General features: G+C 39.8%; 2 protein-coding genes across 12 annotated transcripts in view; both read right to left on the bottom strand.

Annotated features, from left to right (window-relative positions):
• LOC117556548 (NACHT, LRR and PYD domains-containing protein 12-like) overlaps nucleotides 1–17,988 on the bottom strand; it is a 56,003-nt gene that overhangs the window by 9,681 nt on the left and 28,334 nt on the right. For 7 of the 11 annotated variants that reach the window (XM_034231909.1, XM_034231908.1, XM_034231906.1 and 4 more), the window contains 4 exons: nucleotides 11,991–13,794; nucleotides 11,331–11,498; nucleotides 10,391–10,564; nucleotides 8,718–9,455 (listed from right to left, as the gene is read on the bottom strand). In XM_034231909.1, the coding sequence (XP_034087800.1) occupies nucleotides 9,251–9,455; nucleotides 10,391–10,564; nucleotides 11,331–11,498; nucleotides 11,991–13,794 (2,351 nt within the window). In that variant the 3' untranslated portion in view covers nucleotides 8,718–9,250. Of the gene's footprint in view, nucleotides 1–5,421; nucleotides 5,463–5,753; nucleotides 6,150–7,076; nucleotides 7,251–8,178; nucleotides 8,353–8,717; nucleotides 9,456–10,390; nucleotides 10,565–11,330; nucleotides 11,499–11,990; nucleotides 13,795–17,988 lie in introns of those variants that run through there. The other 4 variants (XM_034231916.1, XM_034231911.1, XM_034231905.1 and 1 more) reach the window with 4 other exon arrangements.
• LOC117556550 lies at nucleotides 9–3,400 on the bottom strand. Its single transcript, XM_034231917.1, has 2 exons — nucleotides 3,237–3,400; nucleotides 9–2,090 (listed from the first exon to the last, which is right to left on the bottom strand). Exons 1-2 carry the CDS (start codon nucleotides 3,309–3,311, stop codon nucleotides 321–323), a joined length of 1,845 nt encoding a protein of 614 aa, XP_034087808.1. The 5' UTR covers nucleotides 3,312–3,400; the 3' UTR covers nucleotides 9–320.

Raw genomic sequence — 17,988 nt, 5'->3', positions numbered from 1 at the left:
TTTAAACATCTTAGCAGTATTAAAAGGTCTTGAATTACATGAACAAATTACATTTCTGTCAAGTCAGGTTTGTGTTCTGCAACTGGAGAATAATAGTCAATATGCAAGTTTGTTGTAGTTTGTGAACACACCACCAAGTTTGTGTAGTGAAAGATGGGCTCCCTTCTGGCCAGCTGGACTTCTCTATAACTATTAAAGGTCCTGGTGAAGTGCTTCCCAAATATACAGTATAGCACACCATTACTTGCAATTCTGCACAACTACTTCGAACATGAAAAACTCTTAACAGTTTGGATTGGTTTGGTTATTGTTGTTGGAGTCTAAACAATGTCCATAACCCACACATTGCTCTCAAGAACTGCATTGAATTCTGAACGGAAATCTGGGAAGTTCTCATAGCTGTCAGCTATGTGCAGAATATTCCCACATGTGTGTGCAATCGGTCTTCTTGTGAACTCTGTCATTTTCTCAAATCCCACGTAGATGCTGTCTGTCACAATGAGATCAGATCCTGTGCAGAACCGTAGAAACTTCTGAAGTTTACTCTCATCTAGCTCTCTGATGAATCTTTTCAGATGATTTGCTACCTCTTTTTGGTTTGTAGTCAAATCAACATCAAATTTCAGTAGTTTGCAGACTTTTTTTGTGGTGGGTTGCAGGTCAGACAACAACTTAGTCAGTGCCTCTGGACTGAGGTTGAGATGTTGATGGTTAATCTCCCTCCAGCAGTCAATAACGAACATTGGTTTTTGGACCATCTCTTTGTGGGCAATTTCTTCAATTATTTTAGGAAGATTCTCTGCGCTGACTTTCCTTCTACAGCCATAGCTGTCGAGAATCTCCAAAAGGTCATCAGTGTCAACTGCAGTGAAATCAGTCAGCGCTTGCATCAAAACTTCACGTTCTTGGCTGCTCACAAATTGCATAAAATATGCTTTGAGGTCACTGTACACATTATCAAACAGCACCTGTTCAAGGAAAGGCAGTGAAAGTTTGTTTGGGAAATATTCACAATCTTGGTAACCTTTCAAAAGGATTCTTCCAATTGCCTTCCATGTTTCAGCAGGAGAATCATGGCGAATGTAGGGCACTTTAACTGTTGTCCCAAGTGTGCATCTCTCATAGAATTCTTGCCAGAAGCAGCTGAGAACATCCCTCAGTACCCCAGAACCACTGCCTGCTTCTTCCTTGTTATCTGGGAGAATGCGCCTCACATTCAATGATTTGTTTAAAATCTCTGCATCAGAAAAGGCAGTAATCATGTCAGCTAGGGTGTTTGCATGATGTACAGTGATTGTTAGTTGTTTCTCTGCCTCAAGTGGACTGGCGGGGACAGGAACATTCTCAAATATGAGTGTGTCTTCTTCATCTTCCTCGATGCCGAAATGAGGACCAAAGGTGATTTCAGGATCACTAGAAATGTTTAGTGATCGCTGTATGTCGTCCAAAACAATAATGACATCTGTGTAGTCGTCATTTTCACCCGAGACAAGATTAAACTCAGAAGTCTCTTCAACTGTGTCGCTGTCAGCGTTTGCAGAAGGTTTTCGCTTTGTGGCAATGTAAAATCGCAACATTGTCATTTGCACAGTTTCGTACATTGTGCTAATTGAAGGGCATGTTTCAGCTGTAAGGCAGTTTTGTTTAAAATCCCACACCTCAAAGTCGAACTCTGATTCAGGTCCTTTAGGTGATATTCCATCAGGAAAAAATAGTGTCTTTCCTGTTTCAAGGATTTCATTCAAACCAGCATTAGTTGATAGTTTAATTTTTCTAGTGCCACCTCCTTGTTTTGCCCTTACTTGTTTGGTTGTGTTAGTGTCATTGTGAATCCAGCCTATTTCAATATTTCTTGTGGCTTTCAGCTTCTTTGTCTGTGTTTTTCTTGTTTCTGTACCTGATGCGTTTCCTTGAGAACTTTCCGATCTCACTGTCATTTTTTCCCTCAGTCTTTCATAAAGGCCTTTTTTTCGCTTTGATGTGGGCCTTTTACTTCTACAATGATTAAAGATGGCTATTCGGTCTCCGTAGGAGGGGATGTATTTTTGAAGAGTGGCATCATCCATAAGACCAATGACGTCGCTGTCAATCTGCAAAGAAGAAAGAAAAGAAAACACAATGAAGTTTGTGCACATTGTATAACTATTGTCAACCCTTGTACATCGTTATATATAGATATATACTATTTTGCCATTTCGCAGACCAAATCAGTCCTGTTCATAATACAAAACATTCATTAATTTTCAGAATATTAACCCTTAAAAAGCCAGTTTTTGCCATGATGGTACTGTTGTCACTTTATTAGAAAAAAACAGAAACTACTAGTTTCCCTGGTTACCCTAAAGTTTATAACCTTCACATAAGTATAACCCTTAAAAGTGTTTTTAAAGTGGATTATTACAGCCGGAGACTCGCAACGGCGGTGGACTTTCACAGCACCGCTGCACCTGACCTGCCGGAGCCACCAGAGCCTCGCAACGGCGGGTGTTTGCGGCGGCGGATGCGGTACCGGCGCTGTGAAAGTCCACGGCCCACCTATGCCAGAGCCAGCGGCCCACCAACGGCAGCTTTCAGTAACGTTAACGTTAGAGACTGACATGATACGCAGCGATACTAGATACAATTACCAACACTGTCCTGCTGTTTTAATCTCCTTCAGACAGTACAGCAGGATTCATATTCATATGCTGATAATTCTGTGATTGTGGGATACAAGGACAATGGCCCAAACCCCTGTGGTAACAATGCTACAGTACCGAGAGGGGTTTTACTGGGCGAATTTTGGGAATATAATTAGCAACTGCCTCCTTGCGTTGTACTTTGACCACTGATCTCTAAACTGTTACAGGCAAAAATAATTTGAAGTAATGATGGCAAACAAAAAGAAGTTTGGGCGATATGTATTTCCCATGGTTTTTCCCCGCCAGGCTGGTGAGCGGTAGCTGTCAGGCTCTCAGCTAGCTGCTAGCTGCCTTGTTAAACACACTTAATGAAATCTTCTCTACAGAAACATGAAAACCACCAGGCTGTTGCTCTTGGTTAGTCGCCACTGTTCCAACAAGCACAAACTTGCGTGTCAACGAACTAAACCATTATTTACTGAATTAGATGGGGGGAGCCATAGCATATAAGCTAATGCACTTGCTGCTAGCTCATCAATGTCTGCATTTCATATTCTAACGCCTTTTCGTTGTTTTTACGAACGCCCAAAACACACTTATATATTTATAACTCACCTTTTGTTCTTCCATTTGCAATATGGTTTCCTCTTGGACCCCTCTGGCGCGCAGAAATTCACTCACGTCCTCCATTGTTGCCTACTGCAATGTGTAAATCGCAGTGAAGCTGGTTCGACAGTTACCGGTATTTCTGACTTTTTTCTCCCAAATAATTTTTTTTTTTTTTGTTCTGAGAAAAAAGTCAGAATTCTGAGATTAAAGTCAGAATTCTGAGATTAAAGTCAGAATTCTGACTTTTTTCTCAGAACAAAAAATAATAATATTTTTTTCAAATCCTCACAAAAAAATTTTTTATGTGGCCCTAATCCTCTTCCGTACAATTCCAACCTTGGTCATGAAGAATATGTTTCTCTGTTGTCCACGTTCACAAAGCATAAAACAACACCATCAGAGCACGGTGCAGAGTCTCTAGATGCGTTTACAGTAGTCCCTCGTTCTTATTATACATCCATGTAGTCCGCTGGATACAAAACTGTAGTTTCCCCACAGCAGCAGACGTACATTTATGACGTCCGCTGGCGCATCATAAATACGTTGATAGTGAAAGTGCAGTCGGATTCTCAAAGCACCGCAGTCTCTTTTCCTAAATCCTTTTGAATCCTCCTATCCACTATCCCTTAACCCCGTGACGTTCCACACAGAGGTCGAGGAATAGTGGATAGGAATAGTGGATAGGAATAGTGGATAGGAGCAGATTTTTTGATAATTCGACTTCAACCCTAGTTTTTTACCAGGGTGATACAAGCCACAAGGAAAGCCACAAAAAAGGGCTGAAGGAAAGGAATCGATAGGAAAGCTGTTCATTGTACTTTTGTTAATGATATTGGACCATGAAAATAAATAAATGCACAAACGGAGATTCTTGTCTGAACTTGTATCAGTTCGTAAGATTCAATAACTGGTGCCTCAGCTGCAGTGTTATTTTAAGTTCATTATCTGTTTTATTTCTATATGTTTTTTTCCGCTTCAGACACATATAAACCTCAACATTCAGAAGTGTGGTATTTATTGGATATAAGTGTGTCTAACGTTAACATTTTTTAACATTTTGTTAATCACATTATTTCAGACGTCAAACCAAATACAAATTTGACTTTAAGACGAAGGAACAGGAAGTGTCATTTCAGGGTTTTAGGATTTGTTCCTGTGGTCGCTCGCTGCCATCAGTGTGTGAATAAGAAGTACAACATATAAGGCTGCTGTTATTTTGCAGCTTAAAGAATGAAGATATTGAAGTAACTGTTATTTTGTATATATTGATTGTTGTGTTTTATCTTAATGTGTGCATAGGTGTAAATGTGTTGATTGTATATATAGAGGATATACATATTTATACATATTTGTATTTTGTATTCGGGATTGTTGGAAACGTTATTTCGATCTCTCTGTCTGTACAAACACACAGAAACATTGACATTAAAGTTGATGTTGAAAGAGAAAGTTGATTGGTCTGTTGGTATTTACACAGATTCGATTCAATCACTATATTTCATTTCCCTTTTCAAGGGATACTCTACGCATCCTTTGTTTGTATCAGACCTAAACGCAGTTCTTGAGCAAAACCTTTAAATCTGTTAAACTGTTTTATCTGTTTATTTTAACAATGTGATCGCATGATTCCTTCAGGTATTACTGCAGATCTGCTGTAAGCTAGCTAGCTGACCTTGTCCTTTCAGATATAGTGAAAACACTTAACAATATGAAACAGACTCTGCCAGCAACAGAGACAACTTGCCAACTTTATAATGTTGACAAACTGTCATTATACTGTTCTATATCTTTATAATATCCACACTTTTTAGTGTCCGCGTTTCAGTTTTGTTTTAAGCTTCTTGCAGCGTTTCGTTAATGTAGGGCTTTTAGTAAACGCTGCGCATGTTTCCTCAAGTTAGTAAATATTTTCTAAATGCCGTGCATGTGTTGTCAAGTTGGTCAAGATGTTTCTTCATTTGCATGTGTTTTGGAACATTTGTGTTTTTATATTGCATTGTATTTGAAGCTTCAGCGCCTTTCTCCTAATGTAAGTGTTTTGGGCCGTTGTAGCAGGTTAGCCCTGTTAGCCACTCCATGTTAGCCATAAATGGGAGGCACAGATTTCATCAAGTGATACATATATTACCTATGATTTGATTGCATGTACGAGAGTTTGGATATATTTGGTGGATATGGGTTCAATACTCACATTTCTTCTGTATCTTGGCTTTCATTGTCTAGTAATTGATCCTGCAGAGATGAACACAATCCAACAGTTACAGATCAAGTTAAAAGAAGTGTTTGTTCTTTGAGTTAGTCAGCTTCACAGTCCTGAGTGATCCAATGCTTTACATCACATCATATCTTCTCTGCAAACACTACGACTGACTGTCCACAGCTCTCAGCTGCATCAGAGAATTAACTAGGCATTAGTCCAGGAACTAAAAAACATCAAAGGAAAAACAAACAGACTACCTTTGTAACTGTAACATCCAATGTGTCTGTTAATGAGTTGCAGCTGAGTGAAATGTGGCTTTGCATTGTCAGCTTGTATTATCTTGCTTGATAATAATGAAAGTAAAGAACCGCGAGATGAACAAAAGGAGGAACTGCAGATAAATGGTAACATCACTGATTTGTTGTGCTAAGCTAGGCTACGCCTGGAAGGTGGAACTGGAGAGATTCCCCAGTGAGAGGAACACATCCACCTCCCTGTGTTTAATACAATCCTGCTGAACCAGCAGAGAGTCGACCCTTACTGACCCGAGAGCCTCCAGTCTGCAGTCTGGACTCTCCTGAAGATCTCTCAGCAGCTTCACGACTGAATCCTGCAGCTTGCTGCCTCTCAGGTTCAGATCTCTCAGATGGGAAGGGTTGGACTTCAGAGCTGAGGCCAGAGCAGCCCAGCTGATCTCTGACAAACTGCAGCCTCTCAGTCTGAATAAAGAACACATGATGCAAGTTTAGAAAACAATGTTCCTTATTGAAATAATGAAAGTTCTAATAATCTGATTATAGCTGGAGAAGTAGAGAATGTAGAAGTTTATAAAGTGGACACTCCCGACAGGTTAAAAACAGTAAGTTCCAGAAAGAGAACATAGCTCTGATTAATATGAAAGACAACGTGCTTCACCTTCAATACAAAGTGGTGACTTCACATCTGAAGCTCTGCTCCTTCTACACTAACTCGTGATGTGCAGCCAGACAGATACAAACCCACAGAAACTGATTCAACCCAAGATCACAGAGTTCACAAAGATCACAAAGATGTCAGGAAGAATTTTAAAGAAATGTGATCAAAATAAATAGAGAATATTTATTTTAGGAATAGTGGAGACATAGATCACAGCATCTTCAGTTTAAACTATTCAGTCAGATTGAGCATCTTGTAGCTTAATGCAAATGTTAGAAACAGCAACAACTGAAAATATTTGTGTTTGATAGTTTTAATAGAAATATTTAATTATTGTATTCATGTGTTTATAATGTCATTTATACAAAAAAAACAGTCAGTATAAGCATCTTTTAGTTTCATAAAAATGTTGGAAGAAGCAAATACTGAATATAGTTTTATGTTTGATTGGAAATACTAATTTTACTAATTTGTCTTTTATATAATGTAGTAAAATAAAACTTGACGGAGGTTCAGCGTGAAATATGCAGAGTATAATTCTTATTGTAATATTTACATTTAAAGCTGAATATTACTCTGTCAATGAACTAAACCACAGAAGAAGAAAATAGACTTCAGCATTAAGATGCTCAGTGAGGATCAGGATCATATCAGCCTGATGTCTGCAGCTCAGAGTCAACACAACTCTCACATATTCATCTCAGCACAGAAGTAAAAGATGGAGAACTGACATGAGAGTCTCCAGTCTGCAGTCTGGACTCTCCAGAAGATCACTCAGCAGCTTCCCTCCTGAATCCTGTAGCTCGTTGTAACTCAGGTTCAGATCTCTCAGATGGGAAGGGTTGGACTTCAGAGCTGAGATCAGAGCAGCACAGCTGATCTCTGACAACCAGCAGCCTATCAGTCTGAATAAAGAACACATGATGCAAGTTTAGAAAACAATGTTCCTTATTGAAATAATGAAAGTTCTAATAATCTGATTATAGCTGGAGAAGTAGAGAATGTAGAAGTTTATAAAGTGGACACTCCCGACAGGTTAAAAACAGTAAGTTACAGAAAGAGAACATAGCTCTGATTAATATGAAAGACAACGTGCTTCACCTTCAATACAAAGTGGTGACTTCACATCTGAAGCTCTGCTCCTTCTACACTAACTCGTGATGTGCAGCCAGACAGATACAAACCCACAGAAACTGATTCAACTCAAGATCACAGAGTTCACAAAGATCACAAAGATGTCAGGAAGAATTTTAAAGAAATGTGATCAAAATAAATAGAGAATATTTATTTTAAGAATAGTGGAGACATAGATCACAGCATCTTCAGTTTAAACTATTCAGTCAGTTTGAGCATCTTGTAGCTTAATGCAAATGTTAGAAACAGCAACAACTGAAAATATTTGTTAGTGTTTGATAGTTTTAATAGAAATATTTAATTATTGTATTCATGTCTTTATAATGTCATTTCTAAAAAAAAACAGTCAGTATAAGCATCTTTTAGTTTCATAAAAATGTTGGAAGAAGCAAATACTGAATATATTTTTATGTTTGATTGGAAATACTAATTTTACTAATTTGTCTTTTATATAATGCAGTAAAATAAAACTTGACGGAGGTTCAGAGTGAAATATGCAGAGTATAATTCTTATTGTAATATTTACATTTAAAGCTGAATATTTCTCTGTCAATGAACTAAACCACAGAAGAAGAAAATAGACTTCAGCATTAAGATGCTCAGTGAGGATCAGGATCATATCAGCCTGATGTCTGCAGCTCAGAGTCAACACAACTCTCACATTAATCTCAGCACAGAAGTAAAAGATGGAGAACTGACTTGAGAGTCTCCAGTCTGCAGTCTGGACTCTCCAGAAGATCACTCAGCAGCTTCCCTCCTGAATCCTGCAGATCGTTGCCACTCAGGTCCAGATCTCTCAGATGGGAAGGGTTGGACTTCAGAGCTGAGATCAGAGCAGCACAGCTGATCTCTGACAAACTGCAGAACCACAGTCTGAATAAAGAACACATGATGCAAGTTTAGAAAACAATGTTCCTTATTGAAATAATTAAAGTTCTAATAATCTGATTATAGCTGGAGAAGTAGAGAATGTAGAAGTTTATAAAGTGGACACTCCCGACAGGTTAAAAACAGTAAGTTACAGAAAGAGAACATAGCTCTGATTAATATTAAAGACAACGTGCTTCACCTTCAATACAAAGTGGTGACTTCACATCTGAAGCTCTGCTCCTTCTACACTAACTCGTGATGTGCAGCCAGACAGATACAAACCCACAGAAACTGATTCAACTCAAGATCACAGAGTTCACAAAGATCACAAAGATGTCAGGAAGAATTTTAAAGAAATGTGATCAAAATAAATAGAGAATATTTATTTTAGGAATAGTGGAGACATAGATCACAGCATCTTCAGTTTAAACTATTCAGTCAGTTTGAGCATCTTGTAGCTTAATGCAAATGTTAGAAACAGCAACAACTGAAAATATTTGTGTTTGATAGTTTTAATAGAAATATTTAACTATTGTATTCATGTGTTTATAATGTCATTTATAAAAAAAAAACAGTCAGTATAAGCATCTTTTAGTTTCATAAAAATGTTGGAAGAAGCAAATACTGAATATAGTTTTATGTTTGATTGGAAATACTTATTAATTTGACTAATTTGTCTTTTATATAATGCAGTAAAATAAAACTTGACGGAGGTTCAGAGTGAAATATGCAGAGTATAATTCTTATTGTAATATTTACATTTAAAGCTGAATATTACTCTGTCAATGAACTAAACCACAGAAGAAGAAAATAGACTTCAGCATTAAGATGCTCAGTGAGGATCAGGATCATATCAGCCTGATGTCTGCAGCTCAGAGTCAACACAACTCTCACATTAATCTCAGCACAGAAGTAAAAGATGGAGAACTGACTCTAGAGTCTCCAGTCTGCAGTCTGGACTCTCCAGAAGATCACTCAGCAGCTTCACTCCTGAATCCTGCAGCTCGTTGTAACTCAGGTCCAGCTCTCTCAGATGGGAAGGGTTGGACTTCAGAGCTGAGATCAGAGCAGCACAGCTGATCTCTGACAAACTGCAGCTCCTCAGTCTGAATAAAGAACACATGATGCAAGTTTAGAAAACAATGTTCCTTATTGAAATAATGAAAGTTCTAATAATCTGATTATAGCTGGAGAAGTAGAGAATGTAGACGTTTATAAAGTGGACACTCCCGACAGGTTAAAAACAGTAAGTTACAGAAAGAGAACATAGCTCTGATTAATATGAAAGACAACGTGCTTCACCTTCAATACAAAGTGGTGACTTCACATCTGAAGCTCTGCTCCTTCTACACTAACTCGTGATGTGCAGCCAGACAGATACAAACCCACAGAAACTGATTCAACCCAAGATCACAGAGTTCACAAAGATCACAAAGATGTCAGGAAGAATTTTAAAGAAATGTGATCAAAATAAATAGAGAATATTTATTTTAGGAATAGTGGAGACAGAGATCACAGCATCTTCAGTTTAAACTATTCAGTCAGTTTGAGCATCTTGTAGCTTAATGCAAATGTTAGAAACAGCAACAACTGAAAATATTTGTTAGTGTTTGATAGTTTGAATAGAAATATTTAATTATTGTATTCATGTGTTTATAATGTCATTTATACAAAAAAAACAGTCAGTATAAGCATCTTTTAGTTTCATAAAAATGTTGGAAGAAGCAAATACTGAATATAGTTTTATGTTTGATTGGAAATACTTCTTAATTTTACTAATTTGTCTTTTATATAATGCAGTAAAATAAAACTTGACGGAGGTTCAGCGTGAAATATGCAGAGTATAATTCTTATTGTAATATTTACATTTAAAGCTGAATATTACTCTGTCAATGAACTAAACCACAGAAGAAGAAAATAGACTTCAGCATTAAGATGCTCAGTGAGGATCAGGATCATATCAGCCTGATGTCTGCAGCTCAGAGTCAACACAACTCTCACATATTAATCTCAGCACAGAAGTTAAAGATGGAGAACTGACCTGAGAGTCTCCAGTCTGCAGTCTGGACTCTCCAGAAGATCACTCAGCAGCTTCACTCCTGAATCCTGCAGATCGCTGTAACTCAGGTCCAGATCTCTCAGATGGGAAGGGTTGGACTTCAGAGCTGAGATCAGAGCAGCACAGCTGATCTCTGACAACCTGCAGCCTATCAGTCTGAATAAAGAACACATGATGCAAGTTTAGAAAACAATGTTCCTTATTGAAATAATTAAAGTTCTAATAATCTGATTATAGCTGGAGAAGTAGAGAATGGAGAAGTTTATAAAGTGGACACTCCCGACAGGTTAAAAACAGTAAGTTACAGAAAGAGAACATAGCTCTGATTAATATTAAAGACAACGTGCTTCACCTTCAATACAAAGTGGTGACTTCACATCTGAAGCTCTGCTCCTTCTACACTAACTCGTGATGTGCAGCCAGACAGATACAAACCCACAGAAACGGATTCAACTCAAGATCACAGAGTTCACAAAGATCAGAGTCTGAATAAATAACACACAATGTAAGTTCAGAGAACAATGGTCCTGCTTGAGGTAGTTCAAAGTTTCGTCATCTGTTCAGACCTGGAGAGGGTTCAGAGGTCGATGTCAAAACTGATGTAGATACTTTTATAGATGTAATATATAAAAGTATCTATGATAATGCATCAGAACAACCTCCTTCATCTCCCTCACAGCTCATCAGTGCTGACAGCATCTTCACTGAGTCATGGAGCACAGTGAGAGTCTGTGGAAGCTCAAACACTGTCCGTCACACATCTACTTTCTCTGCTTTCTGTTAGTCTTGTAAAATATTCAGCAATTTAGAAAGAAATGTGAACTTATTAAAATATCTTTGTACTCAGGCAAATTATGGAATTATAAATATATCAATTATAAATACTTTACAAAACCACATGAACTGCAGCCAGTGATCTGACCTCAGAGCCTTCAGTCTACAGTTTGGACTCTTCAGTCCAGAACTCAGCTGCTCCGCCGCCTCTGAATCCTGCAGACCGACTCTCATCTCCAGCTCTCTCAGATTGGAGGGGTCTGACTTCAGAGCTGAGGCCACGACTTCCCAGTCTAAGAATCCACTGTCAGGAATTCTGTTATAACACATATTACAGAATTTGTTTATATAAAAAAAGTGGAAACAATATATTGACTTCAAAACATGTTGAATATCATGATCTGATTACCAGTGGATGGTTGAGTGTGATCTGATCCCATGTCTGTCACCTCTTTGCTAGCTACCTTCTAGACTAGAGTCAACATAAATCAGATATTACTCTGTGTCTAATTTAACGATAAAGAAACTGCAATCATTTCATAATAACTTTACTCAATTTTATGACATATGTACAATTATTCTGTATGTTGTGATCACATGTTGCTCTGATAAAACATCCTTCATATGTTTTTGACAAGGAAAATGAAGAGAAGAAAAAACTGTACCATTTTGAAATTATTAGAATAATTGTATTAATTCAATTTTGCTCTCACAGAATGTGAAACAGCTAAAAGTTGAATAGTGTTTATTTGAAAAACTGAAATCCTTATCTTCACTAATCTATAAAGTTAATCACATCTGGACTCACACAGCCTTCCTGCAGTTCCTCTCAGCTGGAATCAGTCTCCGTCGTCCCTCCTGTGATGTTTTGTACTTCTCCAACTCATCCAGAACCTCCTCTGACATCTCCAGCCTGTAGGCCAGAGCTGAGCAGTGTTCCACAAAGAGTCTCTTCTCTGATCTGTTCTCTGACGTCAGGAACTCTGTGATCTCCTGAAGTACCGAGTGGTCGTTCATCTCTGTCAGACAGTGGAAGATGTTGAGGCTCCTCTCGGGAGAGACTTCATCACTTCTCATCTCCTTCAGGTTGCTGATGGCTCTCTGGATGATTGCTGGACGTTTGTCTGTGCAACCCAGCAGGCCTCCTAAGAGTCTCTGGTTGGACTCCAGAGAGAGGCCGTGGAGGAAGCGGACAAACAGGTCCAGGTGGCCATTTTTACTTTTGAGTGATTTCATCATGGCGCTCTTCAGGAAGACATCCAGGGATGGGTAATCCTGATCACTGCTAAACATGTTGTTATAGTCTCCCTGCAGGAAGTATTTCAGTACCTCTGTGTCTCTGTTGGTGTAACAGTGCAGCATGTAGACTGCAGCCAGAAACTCCTGAATGCTCAGATGAACAAAGCAGTAGACAGTTTTCTTGAAGATCACACTCTCTCTTTTGAAGATCTCTGTACAAACTCCTGAGTGCACCAAGGCCTCGGTGACGTCAAGACCACAGCGCTCCAGGTCTTCTTGGTAGAACATGATGTCCCCTTTCTCCAGATGTTCAAACGCCAGCCTCCCCAGCTTCAGAAGAAGCTCCCTGTCAGCCTCAGTCAGCTGCTGTGGACTCGTCTCATGTCCCTCTTCGTACTTCTGCTTCTTCCTCTTGGTCTGGACCAGCAGGAAGTGTGAGTACATGTCAGTGAGGGTCTTGGGCAGCTCTCCTCTCTGGTCTGTAGTCAACATGCGGTCCAGAACTGCAGCAGTGATCCAGCAGAAGACTGGGATCTGACACATGATGTGGAGGCTCCTGGAGCTCTTGATGTGAGAGATGATTCTGCTGGACCATTCTTCATCACTCGATCTCCTCCTGAAGTACACCTCCTTCTGGACGTCAGTGAAGCCTCGTACTTCTGTTACCCTGTCGACACACTCAGGAGGGATCTGATTGGCCGCTGCAGGTCTGGAAGTTATCCAGATGAGAGCCGAGGGAAGCAGCTTCCCCCTGATGAGGTTAGTCAGCAGCACGTCGACTGAGGACTGCTGAGAGACATCAGACACAACCTCATTGTTTTTGAAGTCCAGAGAAAGTCTGCTTTCATCCAGGCCGTCAAAGATGAACAGCACTTTGCAGACAGCCAGCTGCTCTGCTGTGACCTCCTGTAAGGTTGGATGGAAATCATGGAGCAGTCTGAGAAGACTGTACTGCTCACCTTTGATCAGGTTCAGCTCCCTGAAGGAGAGCGGGATCACCAGACTGACATCTTGGTTTCCCAAACCCTCGGCCCAGTCCAGAGTGAACTTCTGCACTGAGAAGGTTTTTCCAACTCCAGCGACTCCGTTAGTCAGGACCGCTCTGATGTGAGTCTGTTGGTCAGGTGAGGCTTTAAAGATGTCCTGGCACTTGATTGGAGTGTAATGGAGGGTATTTGTCTTGTAAGCTGCCTCAAGCTGCCTCACCTCATGTTGGGTATTAACCTCTTTACTCTGTCCTTGTGTGATGTAGAGCTCAGTGAAGATCCTGTTGAGGCTGGTTTCACTTTCATTAGTTCCTTCAGTCACTTGTTCACATCTCTCCCTCAGACTGAGCCTATGTTCCTCTAAAACCTCCTGCAGACCACGTTCTGCTGAAAGAGAAGGAAACGTGAGAATAATGATCTTTTTAAATGAACTTATATTATGTACAACACAACAGGAGGAATCCTGTTTTCAGGCATGAAGACACCAGGGGGGTATACTACGAAGCAGGATTTTCGCTTAGCGGCTAAATTCAGGGGAAACTCCGGCTTTCCGGTCCTACGAAGCTGGTTCTCTTTTTAGCAGGCTAGATCTCCATGGTAACTTATGCTGTGCGGCTAACCTGCCCGGGTTAGGTTGCAGGCTAAGAGCTCAACTCAGTGAAAGCACCGCCTGCTGACCAATCAGAGCTCAGTGAGCGGAGTTTAAAGCGATCAAGTCATATTACAGGAGAAAGGAAATACAGAAAAGCTGCCGTTGCAGGAAAGACGGCCGGCAAAAATCACCGACTGTGTGAACGTGAACATTAATAGAATATCAGCTCCATCTTCAGAGCAATCTGACTATTATAACATTAGCGTTAAGAACACTTACCACATATCTACCACAACATAAGTAACCGGATCAGAGTAACATTAAGTACAGTCCGCGGCATATCACTTCATAATGTATCATATATTTTCTTATCTGAGTCAGCTGAGCCCTATCGGGCCGTGCAACACTCACAGTGTCACATACTGTATGCAGAAGTATTATTTTAAGCAACACATTAAGTTGACGAAACACTCGAGACAAATGTAATTAAAGTCAGATCGTGTTTTAGACGGGGCAGTGATATCATAAACCTGTTAATGTACGCATTCAAACACTTTTTCTTTTGCCAGCTGTATTCACCTTGCAGGTGCAGCTATGTGGCTTTTATCCTGGATAAAGTGTTTAAGTCATGGATGTTTAAAGTTTAACTTCTTCATTTTTGACTAGTATTAAAATTCACTTTTCATTCAGGAAGTATGACGCTGCGCTGTCAGTATACGCTTCTCCATGTTTGTGATTGGTCGAATGCTCCAGATACCACCCCTCTCATGTGAACGCGCACCTAACTAGATAGGACACGGCTGGCTTGAGCGATCCACTTGATAACCAGCGTCGTAGTACAGTTTAGCGAGAGCGCGTATGTTTTGGATTAGGCCAACCGGCTAACTCAAACATATCCAGGTTAGGTTGAACCAGCTTCGTAGTATAGGCCCCTGGGGGGTATACTACGAAGCAGAATTTTCGTTTAGCAAGATAACTTCTGGTATTTCCGGTACTACGAAGCTGGTTCACTTTTTAGCGGGGTAGATCTCCATGGTGACTTATCCTGGAACCTAGCCTGTGCTCCGAAGCCGGATAGGTTCCAGGATAAGAGATCAACTCAGCGAAAGCACCACGCCTGCTGACCAATCAGAGCTCAGTGTGCGGAGGAAATACAGTTTAAACTGCCGTTGCAGGAAAGACGGCCGGCCAAAATCACCGACTGTGAACGTGAAAATGAATAGAACATCACCTCCCATCTTCAGAGCGATCTGACTATTATAACTATTATACTATTAGGCTATGTTAAGAAAGCTTAATTAAATATCTGCCACAACATAAGTAACCGGATCAAAGTAACATTACGTAGCCTACAGTCAGCGGCACTGTGAGTGCAGACGTCGATGTGTCCCATTATCATTCATATCACATCATATCACATCATAATGTATCCTATATCTCCTTATCTGAGTCAGCTGAGCCGTATCTGGCCGTGCAACACTCACAGTGTCACATACTGTATGCAGAAGTATTATTTTAAGCAACACATTAAGTTGACGAAACACTCGAGTCAAATGTAATTAAAGTCAAATCGTGTCTTAGACGGGGCAGTGATATCATAAACCTGTTAATGTATTCAAACACTTGTTCTGTTACCAGCTGTATTCACCTTGCAGGTGCAGCTATGTGGCTTGTATCCTGGATAAAGTGTTTAAGTCATGGATGTTTAAAGTTTAACTTCTTCATATGTCTAATATTATAGTTGACTTTTCATTCAGGAAGTATGACGTGATTGGTCGAAGGCTCCAGATACCACCCTGTAAGTGCAGCCTTGACATGTTCATAATTTAACTGTAATGTGTAATAATAATTATTGTTGTAATGTTTCATGCGTGCAATATTTCGTCTTTTATTTTGAAGTCCAAGCTCACGTCTCGTTATGCTGTTCTCGCGTGAGTTAGAGAGCGAGAACATGAGAAGCACCCTCAGAGTAAGATGCACGGATACTTAAAGCTCCGTTAGTTTTGTATTCTTATACATATAAGTTGTGAAGAGAACTGAAGAATACTTCCCTCTGTTTACAGAGCATGCAGCCCAACGAGGTATGTTGTTGTGTTTGTATTACTTTTATGTTTATTATCTCACATGCTGTGCATGTTATTGTGTGTCTAACACGAAACTATGTTTGTCATTTATACTGTTTGTTTGTGTAGTTTTCACGGTGGATTCGGAGGAATAAACCCGTTATGAGAAAGCCACTTGTGTCTGCCTGTGCTTCGAGGGAATTACAGTGAAAACTCGACTGTCCATCGACGCGAGTGTGTCTTAATTGACGAAGCGGCAACTTCAGAGGATCACGGACTGAGCACGAGGCTGTCTTCAAATGGCCGCCGGAGGAGGAGAAACTACGCATGCACACACAGAAGTGGACGACGCGCGCAGTTCTTAAAAGAGCAACGCTTCAAGACAGAGCCATAAAGAACTTGGACACTAAGAAATCAATAGTGATCTGAGTAAAGGGCTTCTGTAAAGGTTTGCTAAACCATTATTACTGTGAGTGCCAACTATAGTAGCGTGTGTGGTTAGCGTTTTGACTTATTTGCTCATGTCATTTTATTAAGGCTTGTTAATTAAGGCGTAAAGTTAAAGGGAACATAAGTGTTTTTATTTCCAATTTCTAATTCAAAGTGTGTTTTTGGGAATAATAAGTGAAAGTTATTTCATTGAAGTTCTGAAGTCTTATTTTTGAGTATATTTTGAAAGGTGTAAAGTTCAATTAAGCTGGTTTTTGCACATTTTCTATTTTAAGTGCATTTCTACCTCTATTGAAGTCTTATAGGGTACATTTAAGTCACACTTACATTTGAGTAAGTGTTGAAAGTTCATTAAAAGGTTTAACTGCATTTTGCTGTTTATAAAAGTGAGTCACTTTAAAGTAGTGATTACTAATGTCTATGTCGAGTGAGCCTACAATGCAGGTTAGGGAAAGTGCAGAGTCCCAAGACGAAGCTGTGGATAACACTGAAGCACAGCAGCTAAGAAGAGGTCAAAGAACTAAAACTCCTACAGAAAAGGGTAGAGAAATGCAAGAAGAACAAATGAAAACGCTCCTACAAAAGTTCAACTACAATTATGAGAAATGGAGAACACAAGTGAAAACAGCTAAGCGGCCATTATCTCAAACAACAGAGTCTTTGTCTGAAGATTTGCTTAATGACATAATTCATGATGTCACAAGTTTGTCAGAAGATGTCCAACATGTTTATGAGGATCTGCGTACAATCTCAACTCCAGACCAGGACACGCGTCGAAGAGTGGATCTGTGTGCAGAGATTTCTAAGTTCGTCATCATCAGAGCCTCAAGTCTCCTGGATGGAAAGGTTCCAGAAGGAGAAAAGAAAGATTGGCCTGAAGCAGGTTCTCTCTTTGACTCAAGCACCTACACTTCTTCTTCGAAAAGCAACTCCAAGCAATCGAACCAGTCTTCTGTGAAGCGACAAGAAGCTGCTGCTGAGGCTGCTGCAAGCCAAGCTGTTCTGAAAGTGTTACAAGAACAAGAAAGAGAACATTTGGAGATTCAGCGCCTGGAAGCAGAAGCTAAAAGAAAGATAGCTGATCAAGAGACTGCAGCCATGAGGCGTTGTTTAGAAAGAGAAGCAGAAGAGTTAAGACATCGTTCAAAAAGAGAATCAGAAGAGTTAAGACATCGTTCAGAAAGCGAGGAAGAGGAAGCTAAAATTAAAGCTCGTCTAGAAGAAGAGCATGTAGCTCTACAACAGACTCTGGATGACAAACGGAGACAAATACAGCATTTGGAAGCAGTAAAAGATTTAAATGCAGCACGAGCAAGAATGCAAGTGTATGACCAAGAAGAGTCCATTAAAGAATAATGGAAAGACGTGCTAGAGAGGGATCTGGTAAGTAACCCAGTGCCTGTTCCCACAAGTCCTCAACGACAGGTTGTCACTATTTCCTCAAGTGAAAGTACAGCAGAGCTTGTTAAGGTGCTA

The sequence above is a fragment of the Gymnodraco acuticeps genome, unplaced genomic scaffold (assembly GCF_902827175.1).
Source record: "Gymnodraco acuticeps unplaced genomic scaffold, fGymAcu1.1, whole genome shotgun sequence".
In the NCBI taxonomy this organism is placed as follows: Eukaryota; Metazoa; Chordata; class Actinopteri; order Perciformes; family Bathydraconidae; genus Gymnodraco; species Gymnodraco acuticeps.
The sequence above is the reverse complement of the archived record's forward strand: the minus strand, read 5'-3'. Positions and strand labels throughout refer to the sequence as shown.